The sequence below is a fragment of the Nothoprocta perdicaria genome, unplaced genomic scaffold (genome assembly GCF_003342845.1).
Source record: "Nothoprocta perdicaria isolate Ctin4 unplaced genomic scaffold, notPer1 scaffold_4, whole genome shotgun sequence".
Classification (NCBI taxonomy): domain Eukaryota; kingdom Metazoa; phylum Chordata; class Aves; order Tinamiformes; family Tinamidae; genus Nothoprocta; species Nothoprocta perdicaria.
In genome coordinates, this window is record NW_020455643.1 from 4,428,333 (window position 1) to 4,452,480 (window position 24,148).

The 24,148-nt window shown below is 48.8% G+C and overlaps 1 protein-coding gene across 1 annotated transcript in view; it reads right to left on the reverse strand.

Annotated features, from left to right (window-relative positions):
- TNIK (TRAF2 and NCK interacting kinase) overlaps positions 1-24,148 on the reverse strand; it is a 134,288-nt gene that overhangs the window by 94,647 nt on the left and 15,493 nt on the right. Inside the window, exon 2 of the mRNA XM_026045409.1 lies at positions 16,707-16,772. Coding sequence (XP_025901194.1) covers positions 16,707-16,772 — 66 coding nt within the window. The remainder of the gene's footprint in view (positions 1-16,706; positions 16,773-24,148) is intronic.

Consider the following 24,148-nt stretch of genomic DNA (forward strand, 5'->3'; position numbering starts at 1 on the left):
ACTCTGTAAAGCTCAGCTGATAAGATGCAGTGCAAGGTTTTTAGACAGAGCTCTGAGATGGGCCTGACCATTAGGCCTGGCCTGAGACATTCCCACCTGGTTAACACGACCTGCTCATAGGGAGATTAAAACGATTTGTGTTCTCACRGACGCAAATTCCCCTTCTGGCATCAGCCCGCAGTTGCCGAAATTCTTTACACTGAAGCTTTGCTGCTGTCACCATGAAATGCAGYGCGCGGTTACGCATAGTTGTATTTTTCCCATTGGAGGTGCAGCTGGTGCTTGCCCAAGTGCAAGTTTCTGCTCAACCTCACGTGAGACATGACAAGGTTGTGCAACGGGCTGCATAATATCTTCCTAACCTTTCTCCAAGATATGGAAACCTCTATGGCTTATCCATCTGTGAGTCCCCCATGGATCTTTTCTCCCAACGTTACAAAAATAAATTGATTAAACCTAAAACACTTCTCAAAAAAAAAAAAAAAGAAGGGAGCACAACTGCAGTAACTGTTGGAAGAGAAACAGATTTCGGTGTTTCTATGAACTCTGGCAGCAGCGACGCCGGCAGATGGGATAAGCAGCGAGGGGGCCCAGCTCAGCTTATCACGGGCATAAAAACAGTAGGAGGAGTGTTCGTGCCATCTACCATCAAGCATCTCTCTTCAGAGCCTGAGTTATTATTCCTAGATGGCTGGGCTGCYGACAGAGCATGTAGGGCAACATCTGCGGCAGGGCACGAGGGACACGGCGCCGTCTGCGCGCGGGGAAGGGAGGTCCGGAGCGGAGGCCGGGCCGCGCGCGGGAGAGACCGACCGGGCAGTGAGTGGAGCAGGGAGCATACACAACAACAGGCTGAATGACAAACCWGTTTGTGATCCCGCCCCTGTTCGGCACTCAGGTGGGCTCTTCCACCCTCTCCTCCACAGCTGAAGTCAGACCAAAATCTCTGTGGGCTCCCGATCCTTGCAGGAGCCGCAGTCCAATCTGCAGCGAGTCACAGGGCCCGTTTCCTTCCCATTGCTCCCTATTTGCACCTGGTTCTTCACACGATAGGAGCAACTGGAAAGCTCATTCCTTCCAGYTTGCTATGGAGAGGAGCCCATACCCAGCACTCACTGGATGAGAGTCTTTGTCTTCCAGTTACATCCTCAGCATTCAACCTGACCCTGGTTTCCCCTTGCTCAAGGACAAGTGGTCAGTCACATCCTGAGAAAGGCAGGTGTCCATTGCAGGATGGTTTGGGAGAGAACAGAGCTCAAATTCCAAGTGAATGGAATATCTGGATGCCTTAGGAAGCTACCATACATTCACCTGAACACATCAGGCACTCCTGGCTCCATCATCCGCATGTTAAATACATTGCCTTCCACCTCACTGGTGCCTCAGCTCTGTCCTCCTGGTGAATCTGCTTTCTTTCACAGTGTGCTCTCCATTTCCATTTCTTTCACTAAAATCAGCAGTGCATCTCGCGGGAGCCCCTAATGGCAGGCATCAATAAAACATGACTGGCCTTCCAAGTCTTTTGTTTTCCAGTCAAATATATATGCGCTTTCTCCCTTCCAGAACTATTTTCCTCTAAGTCGAGGCTCAGCTGAGGACCCTGTGCCTAATATTGCTCGGTTGACATCATGTAGATGGATGTTACAGGACCAGTCATCGCAGCGAGCTGCCTTAATCCTCCATCATTCGGATGGGGCTTATATATTAYAAACATTTTTCTTCACATACCAGCAGCGGCTCTAACAAAATATTAATAGCCCTATCAAATGCATTATATTTGCTACACATTTTTTTAGGTAACATTGCTTCATGCAATTTTGCTGGAAGACTTTGTACCCATTAAGGCCTGAAAGGAAGAGTGCCAATGGCCTTTTGTAGGTTAATCCACAGGAGATCCAAAGAGTGCAAGACATTCTGTCTATTCAAATTACTCATTTTACAGTATAATAGTATGAATATTAATACTGTCCATTGAAAAAGTGTGTTAATTAGGGCACTGGCAGTTTTCTGGACCACTGCCATCCGAAGTAAGCGCTCAGGGGTATGTGATTATTCAACCAACAGCCCCGAGTCCCTGGGCAGCTCCCCCAGGCCTGTTGCACCAGCAGAGCCCTCAGTTGCATTGTGAGTTAAATAACCAAAATGATTAACGAGGAACCAACCTACAGAGGGTTAATGCTACTTAGTTTTTTTTTCTATTAATTTCAGTTATTTCCCTTTCTGGAAAAAAACAGCATTTAGCTAGACCTCAAATAAATTGCGTCGTGCACACGTGATAGTTGCTGGGAGGTTTTCAAGCAAACAGAACAAATGTCTCATTAATAACTAAGAGCCAAGAAACACAGAAAGAAACTCGCACCAGATTATTCAACACCACAGTAGCTTGTTTTTCTCATGCTTGCTTTAGACTAAAAACAACCACTGCTCTACTATGATAAGATTCATTTGGGCAGAAGAAAGAAGGAATAAGGAAATCTTCATGCATGCATGCAAAGGTCACATACCAAGGGAGTCATTATAGTTTCTATACAATTTTCTTACGCAAGTAAAACTGCCACAAACTCGTGATCAAGCCTGGCAGTCAGTGAATTAATAGCACGAAGGTGATCTTCAACAGGTATAATATCCTCCTTTCCAGCTTCTGTGTCTATTTTTATGCAATAGCCAGCGCAATCTCAACGGTGGTCTGCCGATCTCAAGGTTAATCTCCATTTTCTGCTAGCAAAATGAAAGGTCACCTACACACCAGACACCAGGGCCATCTCCCAACTGGACAAGTATTTAAGCAGCTGATGAATCAACRTCCACGTCCTTCCTTTGGCGGAGGAAGGAAGCCCACGCACAGATCCGGGTACAGCCGACCCGGGGCAACCGGGACCACCACGTCCAGGCCCCTGAGACACTGGAGATTTGCAAAAATATTTTTCTTTTATTGCAGGAAAAAAAAAAGAAAAAAAAAGAAAAGAAAAAGGCCTTTGGATGTTTATGCAAGAAAATGGGATTTGCACCCAGGGTCCTTTTCTAATGGTGAAGCCAAATGTTTTGTTTGGTTGTGTTGTTTTTCCTCGAGTTGGAGGAGAAACATTGTGAGTCCAAAGGGCCTGGTGGGCCCGTGGGCCTTCTCTGTTCTATTTCAGGAGTGATATTTTCTCTGAATTGGCATTACGTCTCTAAATTGGGACTATGAACCCCAGCTTCCCCTATCTGAAGCCACAGCCATGGTTATAAAGGACAGAGTCCTTCTTTTCAGAGAAGCTGTAGCCAAAATGTGTTCTCACAAACTGGATCCAGCACAGTCTGCAGCACAGTGGGACTGACAAAGCCCCAAATATCTCCCTCTTCATCACATTAAGAAATGCAATCTTGGCGCAAACCCATCAGTCAAGAGTTCACTGCAGGATCCTCAGCAAAGCTCCCTGGCCCCAGTTAGCGAAGCAGATACTTAAAAATATCTGCCAAGAGACAGGGGCGTCGTTCTGAGGAGCTCTCAGCACCCTGACCTGCAGGGTATGTCAGCAAAAGAAAGAGGAGTATCAGCAAAGCTGAAGGTCAGCTCCCTTTTTGCCTCAGTTTAAACTGGGGCATCCTAAATTAGAGCTGCMCAGGGATGGGGTGGCCAGGGCTCTGGATTTTCAGATTCCTTCTCTCTATGACGGGGCTGCAGAAGATATTGTCTCTAAGAGCCTGCAATACACATGGGCGAGAGACAGGTTCAAAACCAAACAATTTAGAGCTGTTTTAAGACCATCAGTTGCAAACAGCTGCAGAATCTCCAATAATTCCCCAGGTTTCTGAGTACTTCAGTCTCTCCTTAAATCTCTCCCTTGCAAGAGTTATAGTTTGTCACCCACCAAAAGCTAATCTTTTCCTCTGATTTTTTTCTCCCTTCTCTGTATGTGTGCAAAGCACCTTTAATCTTAATTTCAGATGCATCTGCCATGCAGTTACAGATGCGTTATCTGCCCTCGACAGGATTAGTCACCTATTTCTTCTCAAAGGACACTGCTTGACCTTGTAGTAGCTTCCATGCCTCTCGTTTTAGATGCTGAGCAATTCTATTTGAATGCATCATAAGCAATCACTTTCCTGCATCCTTTATAAGCAGTGAACCGGCTACCCAGAGAGCTGCTGCTTTGTGGTTTGTGTTTTTTTTTTTTTTTTTTTGCCTCCAAATGCAGCTTTTTTCCCAGGCAGAGACATATTATGGCAATTCAGACACTGACAACTGTGTAAATCACACCCCGGCAAAAGTTATTGATGCCCTCATTCCAGTAAAGTATTATATGATCAGACTGCCCCACGGTATTTTGATCATCTGAGAACCCTGAAATTGAAAGTCGCAAGCTCAATTTTGCTTGGAAACCTAACAAAAGGCATTAGCTGTGACAAAAGGCACTTCGAGCATTTCTYTTGAATTATCTCATTCCATACCAGCAGTAACAAATACTTATTTTCCTTTATTAATACACTCTCTCTGCCCATAACCGTTTCCATTCTTCTAATTTTGAATTAAAATGCTTTCAAGTTATTGATTCCTTTTGCTCGAAATCTTTCATTCTGCTTTTATAAGCTCTTGAACACAGCCTAATTCTAATGATAAGAATGGTGCAGCCAACACAACCATGTCTCTAGCAGACTTATCTCCTGGGAGTTGACATGATTAATATCTCCCGTGCAACACGAATCACATTCTTCAGACCCAGCTTCTCTACACTGTTAGTGGTTGCTCTTAAATCAGTATTCTCAGGGCTTTTATTAAATGACATAATTACCTTATTTCTTCCCAACTATTCCTTCCAAGGTATTTCTTCCAAAGCAGGTTGCGAATGGTCACCAATAAGGGAACAAAAAACAACAAWCAAGAAGTACCTTGGGCTTTCAGAGGCTACTGCCCACATCCGATTTTCCCCGTCTCACATGCGACCTCATCCATGGGCTGATGAACTCCAAACAGAAGCGTGATCTCTCCCTAGAACAGGAAATCCCTCCGGCTGCCTCCAGGCAGTAATTAGCACTGCCAACGTGCACACGGATGGAGACATAGCAGGGAGATGAATCCCACCCATGAAGCTGACCCACCTGTACCACCCAAGTGACCCTGGACACCCCGCAGCTCCAGGTGTCACCATCTCCAGGAGCTGGGCTCCAGGAGACGCACCGGTGTTGGCCTCTTCTGCACCATGAAGCCCATGTTTTTAACATCAACTTGTGAGATGGCCCGTTTGTGGGTAGAACTCAAGGCTCTGCATTGCATGCCCAGGGCTCCTTCTAGAGGAAAAGGCACAAGTTTTAGGGAAAGAAGGCCCGTCCTTGTGAGAGGCCCCAGCCCAACGCCGTGGCCCTACGACAAGTGCTTTGGCTGATGCTCTCCTTTGCCACATGAGCTTGCTGACGACGGAGGCACCGCAGCGCGCACAAGCGCCGTGTCTGCCGCACGGGAGAGCACAGATTGCCCTTGGCTGTGCCAAGTTCCAGCTAATACAGTCAGATGCAGGAAAAAAAAAAGCCCACAAGTTGGCCATAAGAGAGGAGCTCTGCGGCACGGATGTGCAGCCCGGCTAAGCGCCGCACTGCGGGCAGGACTGGCTAAGCTGGGCAAATGAACACGCTGTGCGCACTCTAGAGCAACGTCAGAGCAAGCCAACCAGGCCAAAGACAGCCCAAATGACCAGAACACACGTAACGTGAGTGAAAAACGCTCCMTGTCTTGCTAGTGCCCTTCTGCAAGTGAAAAACCATGCAGGGGGATGTACCACCTCATGCAGAGCCTGGTGCACACACGTGGMCATCCATGGAGATGCACTGAAGACCACAGAGCTAGGGCAGCTCACGCATAAAGAGACAACACGTCCTGTTAACGCTGATATTTAAATCAGAGACAGGAACAGACCCTAAATCCAAATCTTCTTGCTGCTGTTCAGCCCTACACACCRAAGTCACTACTTTACCAGGAGGAAGCCTGAGCTAAGTCCTTATTTTCAGTGTCATTGGTGGCCACCCGATGCACGCAGCCTTTCAAGCACTGCGGGTCAGGACTTCATTTTCCTACGGTTTCAGATATTCATGTCTCCAGTGGAAGYGGCTTTTGCAAAGTCCAGAAGCACAATGTTCTGTTGTGTTTCTCAAGACTGTTCCTCTAGCATAAGACTTAAAATTTCTTCTGCAAACTGCCCCTTGCGTTAGCGCTATCTGCATTCAGAGGCACAACTCCCAATCCATTTTGAGCACGCTATTTACAGAAATCCAGCTGAATCAGCTGTCCTTCTATTAATTATATATAGGAGAAAGATTCTGGCCTTGATCCTGGACCTGCTGAATTGAAGTGCAAAACAGAAGGTCCCCAAAGCACAGGAACTTCACATGAAAGCCTTTAGACTAAGCACCAGCAGTACTGCYCACTTTGGCTATAACAGTAATTGCTCTAATGAAACAGAGACCAATGGCAAGTCCTGTTAAATTTGCAATTTTGCCTAGGAACTGGGAAAAAGCATTTGCTGCTTACGTGTGAATGTCTACTTCCATTAAAAAATTATTTTTTTCTTTTCTTTTTTCTTTACTGTCCACCAGAGGTTCTAACCAGGAGGTTTTTACCTGCTGTTTAGCCATTAGCTGCATGGTCCAGGTTTTACCTAAAGTGCTGCAGATCCAGAAGGCAAACAAGCAGAGAATAAACTCGTGCAAAATCCTCGGGAAGTTCCATGTTTTTTTTTGCAGAAGAGGACCTGGCTGTAGAGATTGGAATGCTCAATACTTAATGAGGCATCTCACTCCCAACTAATGGTTTTGCTCGGGGACAAATTACAACGCCAAAGAAAGTATTAGCATAAAGACTTACCAACTGAAAGATGTGCCAGAGAACAAATATCCTCTTTTTTTTTCTGAGTAAAAGGGAATGCAAAGCAGGGGGGAAGAAGAAAGCCTTAGCAGGAAGGATTTAACAGCTCCTGTACTGTTTTCTACCTCTCCACCGCTTGATGCTCTCTCTGCACTTGCTGCTGCTGCGCTGGCCAAGAACACGATAAACCAGACAAAAGAAGGAGTGCGAGAAAGCTGGGTACTCAACACCGATGGGGAGCACCACCTTCTTTTCCAGACGTTATCTAGTTCAGGAGAGTGGCGGTGCCCACGAGCCTGGGGTGCCATGTGGGCCGCACGTCCYGCCGCTCACTCAACATGTCCGCCGGCCCCACACGGCAGCGCGGGCGGATTTCGCTCCGACAGCGGCGAGCGGGGAAGGTGGCCGGTTGTTCGCTCACACGGAGGCCTCCGCTGTGTCCTCTGGTGACAGGCGGGCTGTGCTGGAGCACGGTGGTGCACGAAGCCCCTGTCACGGCGGGCCATGGTGGCGGCCGCGCCGGCCTGGGCCGCTCCCGCCATTGCTGACGGCGGCTGAAGCGAGCAGCCGCTCAGCGCTTTGTTAGGTCAGGCACAAATAAGGGCTTAACTCCTCAATGTGCTCCATGGGCTTGTTTGGTCATTCAAAAGGGGTAAAATACTAGGATTATACCTCGTGGGTTTGAATGTGACTGGTCTAAAACCGCTCTGTGGACACAGAGGTCTAGAAAACATGGGCAGAGCGCTGAAAGGTTCATCAAAAACGGGGCAGTATCATGAACTTCCTTTCCCAATTAATCACTTTTCCCTACACCTCAGTGTGAATTAAACCGGCTTCATTCACAGATAAGACGATTTTGGTGTCACACTTTCCTGCAACCCCAGTGCTGGACAGATCCATCACGTTGAGATAAAAGACAGAGCAGCTGTACTCTAGAAGCCCCATCTCATCGCATCCAGGATCTGCACAGTTAAACTTGAAATACGTTCCTTCCTAACGACCCTGTTAGCAAGTGTATCTCAAGCAAGCAGAAAAACTGTAACAAGCTAACACTATTTGTTTACTAGGGATTCAATAGCTAGACTTATTAAAAAAAAATCCCATCCAGTGCTCAATGCAAAAATTAAAATTAAATTGAGCTAGGGCAACATCCACTAGGGCAGCATTCAGCAAAGCTTGCACACAGGGCTGGTGGGCAGCTGTGTAAAATTAATTTTGGGAAGCTCAAATCTGATCCTTTGACCTGTGCATAACCCTCCCCACCCCATCATCACTCTTCAACACCTRGCTCTGATAGACCTGTGAGCTACAGACGGGTCTACTGGAAGCACCTGATGTGTCACATGCACAGCAGTCACCCCATGGCTTCCCACTTGTGCAAGGCAGCTCCATGAAAGAGGAGGTGAGTCTCCTGCACTGGAAAAGCTGGGTGCATCCTCAATACTACCCCGTTTGTAAAACACACCCTCTCTAAACTTGATGGTGGAGAGGTCACCTTCATGAGTGGATAGGGGCACAACCCTCTGTGCTGCCCCAGGGAACATGCTGGTCCCTGTTCAGTCCCACGTGGGCAAAAAATGCCAACTTGCCATTCGTAAGCAAGGGGAGGGAAAAAAACACAACATTTGGAAGCAGGTTATGTTTGCTTGGCACTTTCCATCTTTAGGCAATTAGTATAAAGGGCTTCCCAGGTGAACCTAAGAATAAACTGCGGATTTTGAGAGACACTTATCGCTGCAGCAAACGTTCAGAGTGTAGCTAGGAGAAAATGCAGAGATCCAGCTGGCTTCCCTTAGGCATCCCTCTCCTTCAGTGCCGTGGAGCCAGGCCTCAGCAGCAAGTCAAACTGCATCAAAACTTGAAAATATATAAAAAATGACAAGCATGAAACGTCTCGGAAGACAAACACTCCAGCAAGCACGAACGCCTCAAAGAGGAAGCCTAAACTAACATGCACAGGATGGTGCTACCCGTCCTTCCCTCCGTTAAACTTTTGGAGAGTCCTCTTCTGAACCTGGTTTCTTAGCTGAACTTGGGAGCCTGGACAAAGCACCTTCCAGGACTGAAAAATGCCTCACAAAGCAGATTTACGTTGTTTAGAGCAGCTTTGTTGGGCTGGCCCTTAATGGGAGAGGAGGCACTGAACATCTCGCTGGGTAGTGACCAAATACGGTGCTGCGGTCTGGCCGCTCGCTTAACTCCTGAGCTGCTGCATGTGGCTTCTGTGGAAACCAGCCTAAGCATCAGGCTTCAAAATGCTRGTGCAGCCGCACAGAGTCATCCAAGAAGTTTAGAGCAGCGGAGAGCTTCTAGACAGCTCCATTCACCCCCGCGGCGCAGGTTCAGGACTGTAGYTGGTGGCACATACACAGGTACCTCACGTGAAGAGGTGCAATCAGAGTGTGGTAACTCCAGGCAGTATCCAGCAGGGCCACACAAGCTAGTGCTCAGCTCATCCCAAGGGACTCCAGTCTCTGCCATTTCTTTGCATGGAGGCTGAACAAATGATGGACTTGGTTTCAGATCGCAGCCACGCCGCACTGCTACATGGACAGAGAACTGGGGCTCCATTAGCCTAAAACAGATCATACATCCAGTAACATCGGTGCACGGTCACATAATCTGTGGATAGAGGGGCTTGATAGCTCATCAATGTATCGGTCCACTTCCAAAGTCCAAGGGAGGTGCTGAGAGAGAAGAGACAGACTGGAGTTTCTAGTCCAGTCAGCCCTATGGGATAGATGGAGAACATACTAGAAGCAGTGGTTGATCAAGATACCTGCAGAGTAGCTGCTTGCATGAAACCTCCTTCAATGCAACCTGTTGGTGAGAGGGCTCTTCTGCAAGCTCTGCAACCATGAAGCTCTGCAAGGCACAAAGAGCACTGCGAGGTCACAGCACCTTCTCCACCTGCTCCGGGCTCCGYTGTGCGCTCTCCGTTTTGCCTGGCTCTTTCAAAGGCCGCTATTTTCCCCTATGCCATTGCAGGTATTTTTGTCTTGCCAAATTGCACAGCCTTTACAAAGGCAGAGCACAAAACAAAGTGCGGGAGAGGGGACAAATGTCACCACACAGATGCACTGCTCTGCTCATGACCTTCACTTTGCCCTTACCCATTACACAGGCTCCAGAAGGGGCAAGGGGTGACAGAGAGACAACAAGTTAATTCAGGAACATTTCTAATCACCGCTTATGATCTGTGTTCTGTAGGGCTGAAATGTAAAAAAGCGCCTTTCCTTATATTATTCAGTAAGCAGAGAAGTTAATGTGACATATTGGTGCGTAGGTGTGTGGGGGCTGGTTCCTCGGGGGGAGGGAGGGCTGAGGTTCTCTGCGCGTTTCAGAAACGAAGCAGCACAAGATGTACCAGTTGCTCTGGTAACAAAGCTTTTCTTTTTCCTTTTTCTTTTTTTCCCCCCTTTTTAATTCTTTTTTTTTTTTTTTTTAATGAAACATCATTTTAAGCATTTTCCAGTTCAACCTCACCGCCTGCATGGCGAAAACAAGCCCGTGTTTCCGAAATGCACCATTTGAATGAGCAAGGGAAGCACCTCCTCTTCTTGGGATATTTCAAAATGACAGGGAAGCTGCTGAATTGAGGTCACCAGTTTTCATTCTGGCAACGTTATCGTGCGTTATCCTATAGCATAAGCAGTATGGTAGCCCAGCCCTCCCCTGTGACCCAATAAGAGCAGATAATAATTCACAACCCCCCCRGGGTCCCCTGCCCACAGAAGAGGAGGTGACCGCGGTGGCGGCAGCGCGCGGGCTCTGCTTTCCTGCAGCACAGGGAGCCACGAGAGCGGAAGCGATGGCTTAATATTTAATACTCTGCTTCTAATACAGGATTATAAAGCAGCTTGTAAGTCTTATAAATCCACTCAAGCCCTCATGGTCCTGACGCGACCTTGAAGGTTCTCCCACGAAAGGTCTGGGTGCCTCTCCGGGGGCAAGGCAAAGCAATCCCAACAGGAGGCTATCTGGGACAAGCACCCATCCTCCACAGCGTGCAGGGACTCCACAGGGACTGCCTTTTCTCACCTTCTCAATGTTTATACATTAAAAGCCTAACATGTGCCCTAAGATGCAGAAGTTGCCTTCTGGGAATGCAGCTGTCCAGATTTCAAGACGATACGGTCTGTGAAGCAAGCGCAGCAGCCCCTCAGACCTCACTGCACGCTCCAGGCTGCCTCTCAGGACCGCACTCACCACAGCATGGTTATCTAGACAGGAGGTGCCCACAAACACGAGCCCCRTTTGCAGGAACCACGCGTGGTTTTCATGCTTTCAGCCTGGCCTCTCGAGCAAGTCACAGCAGTTGGTCTTCAGCTCTAAAAGCTGTGTGTATAAACTAAGATTAATTCTCTACAGTAAGAGTCCTCCCAGGAAATAACAACTTTGTGCAGCAGGGTAACTTCTTCCACCCAGCTAAAAGCAAACAGTGATTAATTACTAAACTATTGGCCATCGGTCTTTCAGGAAGAGAGATAATAAAAYAGCCAATTACTGAAAACAATTAACGCCGTCCTCCTCACCCACTAGTTATGGGAGCTCCTCGTGGTGCCCTGGGAATCGCGGTGTCCCTGGGCCCAGCACAGGAGGACACAGGCGCAACCCGGCTTCCCCCTGGGCCGGAACTGAGGCAGGCAGAGCTCTGCTCAACGCTGTGAACTGCTTGTTTGCTCACTTACCCTCTTTAAAAAGTRTGAAAGGAAGGGAAGGACCTTAAAGCATCACTCTTGAGCGTGTTCAGCTGCTTCTCTGCAGTCCCAGGGGTGACAGGAGCCCGAGGAAGGGCCAGAGGCTGCAGGGCATTTCGGGGCACGGACACACAGGGTGGCACGGGCAGCTCTCTGCACGGGCGGCACATCGGCCACCCCAGCTCCTCTGGCATCTCTGCATTCAGGACGATAGTTCTGGGAACGGGCCTGCTCCCAGGAGCTTCCCCATGGCCCAAGCCAGGGACCAAAGGTTCTCGAGTGGGCCCTGCTAGAGGATGAGAGCAGCCCATTTTGAACCTCAGATTTTGAACCTTTCTTTCACATAGCTGCTTTTCACCAAAATGGTCTACTGGGCCAAACATGAGGGTTTTCCTCCTGATTACTCAGCCCTGGCCCCAGACAAGTGCCAGTTAAGCAGAAACTAAGTAAATACTGACTTGGATTGCATTTTTCCCCACCATTTTTCTCCTTGTATAGTACCCCCAGACATATACAACACTGTGAGACACAGAGCTACTGGAAAGACACGGTGCCATCCCCCTCAAACGCCACCCCCAGAATGGAAGCTGAGCTGGGGGCAACACGGGGGCAGCCGTACGAGGGGGRCCGCGTGTCCCCTCTCCGCAGCGCCCTGCACATCCTGCCTGCTGCAGCACAGGACAAGAGCACAGGACAACTCCGTGTGCCTGCTCGGCCATTAGCATCATTTAGCAGCTAATTAAACAATCGATAGTTATTGTGCAGCTCAGGAGCGCACCCATGGAGCTGCACGTAAAACAGAGCCTGGCACGGCGGTGAGCACRCGGAGCAAAAAACCAGGAGCACCTGGCAATAACCGGCACCATCCTCCCGCTGCAGGCSGGAAGAAGCAGGCGGCTGCATCGCCTTGACACCATTTATATCCCTAGTCAGGACTGTACAACCGCACACAGGAGCTACAGTCACCACTGGAACTATTTGCTGATTTTCTTCAGGTTTCCAACAGGGCTGTGTCTGAGGCTCTGCACCGCCAGTACCTACCAGCTCCCTGGCCTTCTCCTGCTCTGTGCTGCTGTCTCCTGGCACACATGGAAAGGGGGCAGCCCAGCCCACGTCACGCAGCGAGGGCAGCCCGGCCTCCTAGCACAGGCACCGCGGCGATGCTGAAGGCCAGGAGGAAGATCCTATTCCAGACCTGCATCCAGAAGCCACCCTTGTTACTACCAGACCCCTGAATTTCGGATGAAGTAAAAGTATATAAAAGGCTATAGCAGCATTTTAATTGATTTAACTCAGGCCACCGAATGTTTTCCTCAGGCCTTGGAAGAATCCTTTGGAAATAATCTCAGAGTAATCTTGGATGGGTTTAGTTTCCTCCAGCACATTTGCTGGGGTGTTTTGCACACCAGCAGCTCTAGTCTTGGTGATGTGATTTATCTATGCAGTTGTAAGCATGCCTATTATTTTAAGGGCCTTTTGCTTGCTCTCTAATGCAAAGTGGAGATAAATGGTAATAACAATATTAGGCCATATACAAGGAGTATTTCCACTCACATTACATAATACTGTAAAGGTGGCTTAGTGTTGGCAGTTTTGCTTTCATTCATCAAATACCAATGAAAAGCAGCAAGGCAATGGCTCAGCTCCCCAAGACCAATACATTTAATTCCTCTTAGCCATTTCTTTGAAAAAAAAAATTAAAAAATCACATGCTGCAAAAATGCTAAATACAGGGTTATTTGAAAATAGAGAACCACTTCCAGTTCAAACAGAGGGATAAACCATCACCAATGTGGTCCTTCACTCATCAAAATAAAAATCAAGTCATTCACAGGGGATTGTGGAGGGATCCACCTAGACAATTCTGTAACCTGCAGTCCTTGAGCAAAGAAAGGCTTTTACTTGAACACGCAGCAATAAATCCAGCCAAGAGATAAATCCATCCAACCCAACCCAACCAAAGCTTCCTCTCCCCTAGGGGCACAAGCCTCAGAGAAAGAGGCTTTGATCCACCACGAGCATCATACACCTCCCTAAGGGCATCTTCAAACCCAGAAAGGAGGAAGGGCAGTGAGCTTTACCTTTGAAATGGTTCATACATCTACTCCCTGAGCCACACGTTGTCCATAGGACACGACTACTGTGACCATCCAGTGATAAGCACTGTATGGAACCACCACACAGGATCTTCTAGAGGCCATGTCTGTAGTCTTCAGCAATGAATAGCCTGTTGTATTTGCCCGTTTCACATGATATACAGTCAATAAGGTGCTTCCCTGCAATGTCATATTGAAGCTACATTGCACGTTAATGTTTAGTGCACTAATGGTTCTGAAATTCTCTTTTGTGCGTGGCAGTTTTGGACTAGGTAGATGGAAAAACTGCAGATATGAAAAGCACTTTGCTCTGGTTTTCACTACCTCCCCCCAAAAGCACGAACATCCCACACACGCTGGGAAACAAAGAACGATGAAATGTGATGGAGGGGGAGAAAAAAAACGCTCCTTTTACAGCACTTTCTTATGCCCCTGCTCTGATTGCTCTTATTATTACTGCACTAAGAAACAYTTTCTCAGAATCCTCATCCTGTCAAGGCCGTTAGATCCTTCAGTCACCAGCACAATATAATGAGCACATTTATCAATGCAAATGGAAGGTTTTCATGTTGCACTGAAAACCTTGCAGGCCCTGCCACCCAGACCTAGTTCTTTCTAGGCCCTGGGCAGCCAGGCTCATTACTGTGTCAGAGAGAGACCAAGTGTCCTTGCAAATATGACTGTGGCAAAGTTAGAGGTTCTGCCGTTAGAGTTTTCTGCAAGAACAGCAGCGCTATCGTTTGGCTTCTGCAGATTTGCATAAAAAACCAAAAAAAATCTTCTACCCTCCCTGGAATAAATGTCTCAGTTTTCCCCAGACTGGGCACCRCAACCAATTTGATTTTCCACACCTAGAGTAGAACCAGAGAGCAAACAAGCAGCAGCTCGAAAGAGGACAGCACTGTGTGCACCTCAGACAGCACCAGCACAGAGGGGTAGGAACAGCCCAGATGTGATTCGGTTTCAAATGGCTGTGGAACAACAACCTAAACACAGCAGATACTCACTCCTCAGTAACAACTTCTAAAATATATATATATTTTTAGAAAGGAGCCAAAGGGTCTAAGCRTCTTGAAAATTTATCTATTTTGTTGCAAGAGGCAAATGCAGTGGTGATATCTGGCAGAAAAGAACCGCAGAGATCTTATTTCTGCACTAGCTTTCGGGGTGGGGCACTAAGCAGTTAGGTCTATTTCACAAGGACGTTGACTTTGGTCTGCACCAAGACTTCAAGTGAGTTCAGAACTGAGCCTTGCATGGATGCCTAACTCAGTCCTTACTAATCTGGTCTGCAGACCAGCTTTGTGCCCTCCCAGTCACCAAAACAGTGAAGAGGAGGGCTGGTTTTGTGCAGAATGAGAAAGGGGAACACCACAGTGTCCAGAATACAGGAACTCCTGGAAAATCCTCACTTGGGGACTTTGAATGCTTCTTCTCCACCCTCCCTTAAACAACATATAGACGCACGGAAAGAATCAAACGCTGCAACAGGAAACACAATTAGCAGAGCTGCGCAAGAGCAGCGCAAGCACCCGATAGTTTATTTCCCCTTTCTGCTTTCCACAAAAGCGTCAGGCTTTCAGAAGGACGTTGCAGGCGCATAGTTTCCACTGACTGTTAGAAATATGCACAAGTTAAAATTAGGTCACCCTCTGCCATTATATTTTGGCAGCTGAGAAGAAAAACAGGTTAGAACCAAGCTCATGTGGCCTCAGCGACGGAGAAATGGTCTCTGCTTCCTCTGCTCTATCACCCTCTGGGAGAAAAACAACCTTTCCCAAGAAGATGGCAGAGGTGAAGGCTCCCAGAATGTAACCACCYTCATCAGAAGGGTTTAGGTGTCTTTGTTCTTTTTAAACTCTCAGCCATTTCAAAAATTTACATGTTTTGAACTCCAGAAGTTTCAGTTCATCCTCGGTTCACTTAAACTCTTCTATCATCATATTGATGGGATTAGCCTACAGCAGTGGGAGGACGGGGAAGCCAGAATTCAGAACAAATCTTTCCTGACAGGTGGCTTTTTAAGCACATTTCCCTTCTCTTTTTCATTAGGGGCAGCCCACTGTCTTTCAGTGCATGACAGGCAAGAGCTGGGCCTTCAGAGTCATGATAAGCACAGGAATATATTGAGAACAGTCAAAAGAGAATAGGGGCAGGACATAAATACGAGCTCCCTGTGAGCACACATGAATCCAGGTGCACATATACAGAATTAAGATTCTCACACACAGAAGCCTTTGGAAAACCCAGAGGAGACCCAAAACAGGAAGCAAATTCTACCTGCATCTGTGCCAAGAAACATCACAGCGACCTTATCTCATCTTTGCATCATGTACCAAGTGCAAGCAAATCCAAGCTTTGAAATAATTCACTTCCTCCCCAATATCCTGCTTCCCTCCACCAAAAAAAAAAATCAATCAAGAAATCAAATTCTGGAAGTATTTCACATTAAGGCACTTGGGACAGGCGATGTGACTTAGCAAAGTGGAGGCAGTTTAAGCATTTTCTGAGAAGCGCCTGGGTTTAAAACTCTATTCTCCACAGAATTCTATTCTCTTCTGAACATTCCCATTTGGCAAGTTGTTCCAAGATGTTAACAGAAATGTTAAAGCAAAGCTATTGAGTTTTGTGTTCTGCTCCTGGAGTGGGTTTCTGTCGAGCAGAAAGTGAGGCGCTCAGCCTGCATGCAACCCTCCTGCTAAGAGCAGAGCTCTAGACTGCAACGAGCTCATTCCGTAGGCTAGTGCAGCTGTAAAACTCAGCTCTTTGGAAAAGATCGAGATTCCTCTATTAAACTACAGACTCTTCACTCCCTCCTCATCACAAAATCAATAAAAAGCAATTGGGGGAAGAAAAAAAAAGTGATTCATTTTTTAGTGACASTTTCAGAATTGATATGAATTGCTTATTTGTAAGAGCTCTATGAGCTACACAGTACTTGAACATGAGACCCGAAAGTAGAAGTTTGKCAAGTTCCTCGTCAGGCCTGAAACTGGTTAAGCTGAACCTAGCTGATGCACTGGGATGCTTGGCCTAAGGAACTAGGATTGCTCCAGACATGTGCAGAGCCCTTACCTTGTAGACCTGCCCATAGGTGCCATTGCCAACAAGCTCCACCAGTTCAAAGATTCCTGCAGGATCCTAGGAGAAAAGGAAGAAAAAAAAATATAAGCAACTCTTAAACATTCTGTGAACAGAGATCAGTGTTTTACTGACAAATGTTTTGAACATTTTAAGCTTTGCAGACAGCCCTGGGATTAGCAGCRTTACAAATACCATCAAAAGCAGAATTGTGGGTCTACCCTCGCTGCGAATCGCCAGCCCTGGCCTCAATGTCACTGCTGGTTTGGTGCCTCTTGGCCATCGATGCTGTGGTTTGTCACTGAGATAACCTGATCTAGAGCAGTGCTACATGAGAATCCAGTTATCTGGAAGCAAACTCAGGATCCCAGGCCCACATTTCTCTTCTTCCCCACTTTGCTGTTTTAAGAAACAGTGTATCTGGGTAACAGCCTGGCAGGCACCCACAAGCACACACATACACACAAACAGAAATGAACTTGCTGGCATAGTTAAAAGATGAGATAAGCTAAGAGGCATGAGCGATGGTGGGGAAAGAATAAACCCGAACTGCTATTTTCTCATCCTGTTGTTTTTTCCCACCCAGAAGCCTTATTTCTGATTTCCCGCTCCTCCTCCTTTTCCCAGAGCTCGTCACCAGGAACCATGCACGTGATCTCCTCCAGTCAGCGCGTGCAAGGCTGACCAGACAGGGCTCACGGAGCCGTCCCGGTGCCTGCGGGCTCCACGCGGCCCCTACAGCCACCCAGCCCAGCCATGGCCACCGCAGGGCACTACGGAGCCCATGTGAATCCTTAACCATCTCCTCAATCCTCATCGGGCTCCTCTCCCGCTCCCCAAGACAGACAGGTCCCCATGAGGGCTCCCGCTTTGCCTCCTCTCCTGTTGCACACTCCCCTCCAGCATCTCCTGCCCTGTATATCTAGGGCGCCGCATTCACAGAGCGTCTCTTTGCCATAAAAGCAGATTCCCAATGAGCGCGGGCAGCAGTGCTCCGATTCCCGCACCAGAACCCTGCGGCACGCACAGCATTCCTGCCCCGCCGCCCTTCCCGCGCCGGTCGCCGTATGGGAGACACAAGCTCCGTGATGGAGACCTGGCGCCAACCCCACTGCCCGGCACCCCGGAGGGGAACCTGCCCTGAACCTGCAGGGAGCAGCTGCAGGCACACGCTGGGAGGTGGCTYGCTGGCCACCAGCCAAGTCAACCACAAGCCAGCAGCGCCCTCGTGGCCGAGAAAGCCTAGGGGATCCTGGCTGCATCAGGAGCCAGCAGGTCAAGGGAGCGGATCCTGCCCCTCTGCTCAGCTCTGGGGAGGCCACCCTTGGAGTATGGGGGGCAGTTCTGGGCTCCCCAATATAAGAGGGACGTGGAGATTCTAGAGAGGGTCCAGTGGAGGGCAACAAAGATGATTAAGGGACTGGAACATCTATCTTATGAGGAAAGACTAAGTGAGCTGGACCTGTTTAGCCTGGAGAAGGTAGAGAGGTAATCTGATTAATTTGTATAAATATCTGAAGGGTGATTGTAGGGAGGAAGCGGCCAAACTCTCGTCAGTGGTGGCCAGTGACAGGACAAGGGCTAATGGGTGTAAGTTGAAGCACAGGCAGTTCCATCTCCATATGAGGAAGAACAACTTTCCTGTGAGGGTGACAGAGCCCTGGCACAGGCTGCCCAGGGAGGTTGTGGGGGCTCCTTCTCTGGAGATCTTCCAAACGCTGTTGGATGCCGCCCTGTGCCCCGTGCTCTGGGTGATCCTGCTGGATCAGGGGGTTGGACTAGATGATCTATGGAGGTCCCTTCCGACCTCAACCATTCTGTGGTTCTGTGACCAGACCAAGTCTGTGGGGATCTAAACGGACACTGCAAACAAATCCAGCGTGGCGGCCAAAGCTGTCTGGCACCACCCAGGGCTGGAAGGGGAACGGGAACCAGCACCAGGTTTTCACAACTGAATGAGGAAAAGGGGAAAAAGAAATCCATGGTGGCAGCTGCTGTTTATTTTTGAGAATCTTTTTTTTTCTCCTAGGGGTTATTCTCCTCACTGTTGAAACAACTCTGGAAGAGGCTTTTCAAGTGCTACGAGTATAGCTATTTTTGAATATTCACTAGGAGATTAAGGAAGAAGAAAGCTGTGCCTAGGGCACATGATCACACGGTCTGGAGAAATAMACCCAAAAAAAGTGATTCTTTTTCTTTTAATATATATCAGAAACGGCCAGATGCTCTTAGCAATAGAATTTCAGACCCTTTCCTGTGATTCCTCAAGGCAAAGGGCTCCCCTCTCCCCTTCTGAGGGATGTGCCCAGATGGCCAACACGGTGCAGCTCTATCACTGCTTCACACAAGCCCACCCTTACTTTGCTTCACACCTTGAAATTCAGGTTTTGAACCTTAAATCAGCCACTCCCAGGTAGCCCAAGGGGGTGGCCACAAGACCCGGGGCCAGCTGGGTTGGAGGACACCTCAGCCCCAGCTCCCAYCTTGTCCCGTTCCCCGGGGCAATTCCTTCCCTCTGTGATTTCTGGTCCTTCTCCACACTTTTCCGGCTGCCAAGGCAACCGGGCAGCTCCCGACGAGTCGCTGAGTGACATTTCTGCCTTGACTGCTGCCACAAACGGTTACTCACAGCCATAGCAACATGGCTGGAACGCCAGATATTTGCAGCCACGGGGGGGAAAAAGGATGGATCTCTTTTCCGAGTGATACCACTTCCCTCCTGGGCCTTGCTTTGCTCCCCTGCTGAAAGGAAACCAGCCCTGTTTTGTGCTCACGTGCATTTATTCCCTCTTGCTAACACCCTTCCCCTGTGCCCCTCGCTGCTGGCCAGGCTTCGGGGCTGAAGCTGCATGGTCAGAAGCTCCCAATCCCAATCCTGATATCCCGATCCCTGCTCCTTCCTCCTGGCCACTGCAATGCCAGCTGCACCTCTCCTGCTATTGCAAGCTCCCATTTGCACACACCCCAAGTTGTCTTCTCAGAGACAACCGCGTTTTGTTTTAAACTGGGAACATGAGAACTAGCAAACAAGCCCGCGATGGAAGGGGAGAATAAAGTGCTTTGCCTTGCTAGTTTAGGGAAAACAGAACTTCTTAAACYGGGGAGAAGAATGAGCACTTTTCAGACAAACACACAAAATAATTTTCATCCCCACCCTCGGCTTCACACAGGGAATGATCGATACTCTCGGCAGGAGCACAGGGCTCCACGAGAGCCGCTGTACAAATATTCCCAAGAGGCAGCACGTCCCTTCCTCCCCTCCCGAAGGGGCCCATGAGCTGCGCGGTCCGAGCGCGGCGGCGCCCGCAGCCGCCGGGATGCTCCGTCCCGGAGCGCTCCGAGGGGCGCGCGGCCGTGCCGGCGACATCCCGGCCGTCTCCCCACACGTCCCCGCCAGCTGCTTCRGCGTTCGGCCCGCACGTGTGGCTGCTCCTCACCCTGCTCTTTGTCCTCCCTGCTGCCAGGGGAGGAAGAAAAAGGGCTTATTTTTACCTGAAACCAAGCAAGCTTTCTGAGCCTGTCAGAGCGCAGCTGCGGGGGCTGCAGGAGCACAAGGGCTCCCTGAGGGCGCCAGCAGAGGCCAGGCCGGGCCGGGCTCTCGGCCCAGCCCCGGCACAGACGCACAAGGGAACCTTTGAGGGGCTGCTGTGAAAGGAAATACTGCACACACGGCGCCCGCGGCAGGSGCCCAGCGGCCCCGGGTCCCCCAAGCTGCCTCCTCGCCGCCCCGGCCCGCAGACACCCACGCTCTCCCGCTGCATTCAGACAGATGGTTTATTTAAAACTGCTGCATTATCAGAGAAGGGACTTCTGCCTACAGATGATAAAGAAGAACGTGTCTGAACGCCRGCAACAAAACGCACATCCTTTCCGAGGGACTTATCGGCACGAGACAAGCAGCAGTTGGGCTCCCAGCAGGAATGTTCGTCCGGCTAAAATGGCTCCGCTCTGTGCAACGGGCCCAAGCGGCACGAAAGCGGCGCCCGCGCCGACACYGTGAGAGTTCAGAAACACAAACAGGACGACGTTCAGCTCGGGGACACTGCTGAGAAGGCAACGGCTGAGAAGGCAACAACTGCGGGAGGCTGCAGGGGGTTATCAGTGCTGTGATGACTGCTGGGTGAAGTGATTCCTAATTACTCCACAAACTTCATGGAAGGACAGTAGCATTTACCTGAGGGCTGTGTCCCCATCTGCTTACGCTCTTTGAAGGAGCTTGGTTTTTCTCCCAGCACACCCAAAAGGGATGCACAGGGGAGGTCACACRAGGAGACAGCGCAGAGGCGCTCCGGGAGGCTGGGGCACATGCCCTGGGCACCACGAAGGCTGGGAACGCACGGGGACGGGAGAGCAGGGCTTCTGTAATCCTTGGCACTTATTCCGCCACTTCTGAGCTGCTAGTGACAATTCCCAGCCCCAAACCACAGAGATAACTGGTCATTAAGCTAAGGTCGTAACCCTGGAGTAAAGCGCTGTGTAACAGTGAAGCAAGCACCCACTTTTGGGTCCACAGCAGCCAAGCATCCCTCTGCTCTACATGGCACCAAGATCTTTTCTTGCTTTTTAAGCCTCCGCCTAAATAAAGCCTGTGCAACTCACACTTGTGAACAGCACAATTTTATGAGCCTCTACCTTACAGTCCACAGTAAAACCGCCTTACTAGGAGATCTCATTAAACTCRTGAGGTGCAGATAGATTCACAGACCCCATCTCCGATCCCTTCAGCTCYACCTAGGAGCAGGTGGCTCTGCTCAGACCAGACCCTGGAGTCGCAGGGGAGACTCTGGCCCTGGGAAGCCCCAGAGGGTAATTCTGGCCAAGCAGTTGGCTCTTGTAAATTAATGGCAATGTCACGGCATACAGACAGCTGTGAGCACCAAAGAGCCATAATCTGCACTACGTGTTGGAGCTTGACACGGCTGCAGCCAACAGCACTTCCAACACAAGAGGTTTTGTTCAGATGTACTAGATGTACACAAGGGCGTGCAGAAAGTCTAATCTTCCTACCCCATTAAACTCTTAACCAGAAGAAGSTCGTTGCACAGACATGCCTAAGACTGCAGGAGAGACAGCAGCAGCCCTTAGCGCTACAGTCCAACACGTACAGCTGTCAGAGCAATGCATTTTGACTATGCAAAACATCACCATGAGGAATGAATGTAAGAAACAAGGGACCATATATTAAATACTGCCCCAGATTTTGCTTCCTGAGGCCAAATGTCCAAACGGAGCCRTGTTCTCTGAAGCTGCGCTTCATTTTAGCAAAATCAGAAGCTTGGCATGCAGCCACTTTTGCCCTCCTTCACCCACCCATCCAGAGACTCACAAGATAGATCTCCAACAAGAATACTAGCTAAGAAACAACACTGCTCTATACAAAAATTGTTGTCAAGGCTAAGGTACCATGACAAGAAAAAATTCTCAACATGACAGCCAAGAGAAGCCTGTTCACAAATCTACTGCAACCCTTCCTTCTCTGCATGGCGAAGAGGCCTTCCTCCACAACAACCACACTGACATGTCTTAGGCTAACCCCTCCCAGGAGGGCTCCCCTACTCTAAGGAAAAGGAACTAAACCCACAAAATACACGTTAACCACAATAAGAAGGCCCCAAACCRCCTCTTCATTCCTTCAAAAGCCTGACCCAAACATAACCGGCAATGAGATGACTCCATCCAATCATGATCTCATCTAAGCAAGCGTAGCTTGACCTACAGAGATGATGGGTTTGAACTTCAGGCTAATAAAGATCAAGATCTGGCCTACACACGTCTTACCATCAACACCCCTCCAGARAACATTTCAGACAACACTTCATTCACAAGAGTTAGAAGGTGATCAGTGCAGAAGAACCAGCAAAAGAAGCAGAGCTAAGTGAACACTGAGGTTTTCAATATAGCATTAAATGAACGCAGGCCTCATACGGTTATTCACTGTATATATACCTAATATACACACACAACAGGACAATATATAAAAGCCTTGGAGAAGCTCGGTGTCTCTGAACGCTACTGAGCCAATTACAAATCCTATCTATAGCTCCCAGCAGGTCTGAATTCACTGCTAGTCTCGTACCACAGATTGTAGGATGCGGACATCAGACTGCAGCAGCTGGACGCTCTCCTCACTGAAAGTCACTTATCTGCAGTTTCAGGCCAGTGAGATACTATCCCTAAGTGTTCGGATCCCATCCCTCTAAGAAATAAAGAGTTTCGCCTCRGCCAGCAAATGTTTGCATCAAGCTGATGTTTGCTATCTACTGATAAATGCTGGTTTATGGTTTCTCAGAGGAGGTGGATTAATTACTTACCAGAACAGCTGCTTCAGGAGCTACGATTTCCTAACAAACAGAAGACTCCCAAGGTTTGTTGTGCGGGATGAAGACGTTGTGCTGTTGTGGCCCCAATCACCTGGAGACTCCAGGCTCTAACAGGCAAGGACTGGCACAGGCTCTGGACCTGTGGACACGGGTGCCAAGGAGCCTGAGGGCTTTAAAGCCAAGGGACCAAGGCAGAGGAGCAATCCTGCCAAAGGGACAGGAGGAGCAAAAGCTGTACTCGCCAACACGAGGCTACGCTGGTACATGGAGCTGCTCGTGGAAGCGGATGGAGCCGTAACAGAGGTGCACTTCCAATCATGACTTGTTCCTCAGGCACCAAAAGCAACAGCAAAGAAATGAAGAAAAACCCTCCAAAACCCTGTTACTCTTYCAGTCTCTGTGAGCAAGCACTGAACACAAATCTAATTATAACTCAGATTCCCCCCCGGAGTGCAATAGATGGGCAGGAAAGAGCCCTTAGCAATTATTAGCCCAAGACACAAGGTCTTTTCCCTTTTCCCGCTTCAGAAATATTTCCTACATCTGACCTATAGTCTGTGTTCTTAGATCGCCCATGAACGGCTAAGAAAACGTCTTTTGATGTGCCCTTTAAAAGAAAGAAAGAGCCTCTCCCGTCAGAAATCATTACCTCCCAGTTGCTGTCATTTTAAAACACTTTTCTGCAAACAAGGCAGGATTCCTACATACATGTCTGAATAAACATCACAGTGCTATTGGATTCAGACGAACTTGCCTCACTGGACCAGTTTTCACAGATCATCTAGAGACAGAGTTATCTGATGTCTTCCTCTTGGTGCCTTTCAAAGGGTTCATCGCGGCYGCCCTGTCACTTCTCGTCAGCCCCCAACACTCAGCTCTGCAACGGCTGCTACCCGGAGATCAGATAACTCTTCAGGAGCAATAGCTCCAAAAAAGGACAACATGGAGAGCAAATCACATTGAATTATTTAGCATGCCACTAGCTGCAGACCTCTGTAAAATGCCACAGACTGAAAAAAAAAATAAAGAAAAAAAAGGAAAAAAGAAAAAGAAGTGGCACACAGCTGTAAGATGCTCCAAAAATATGCAGTATGAACTCTTTTTCCATGAAAGTGC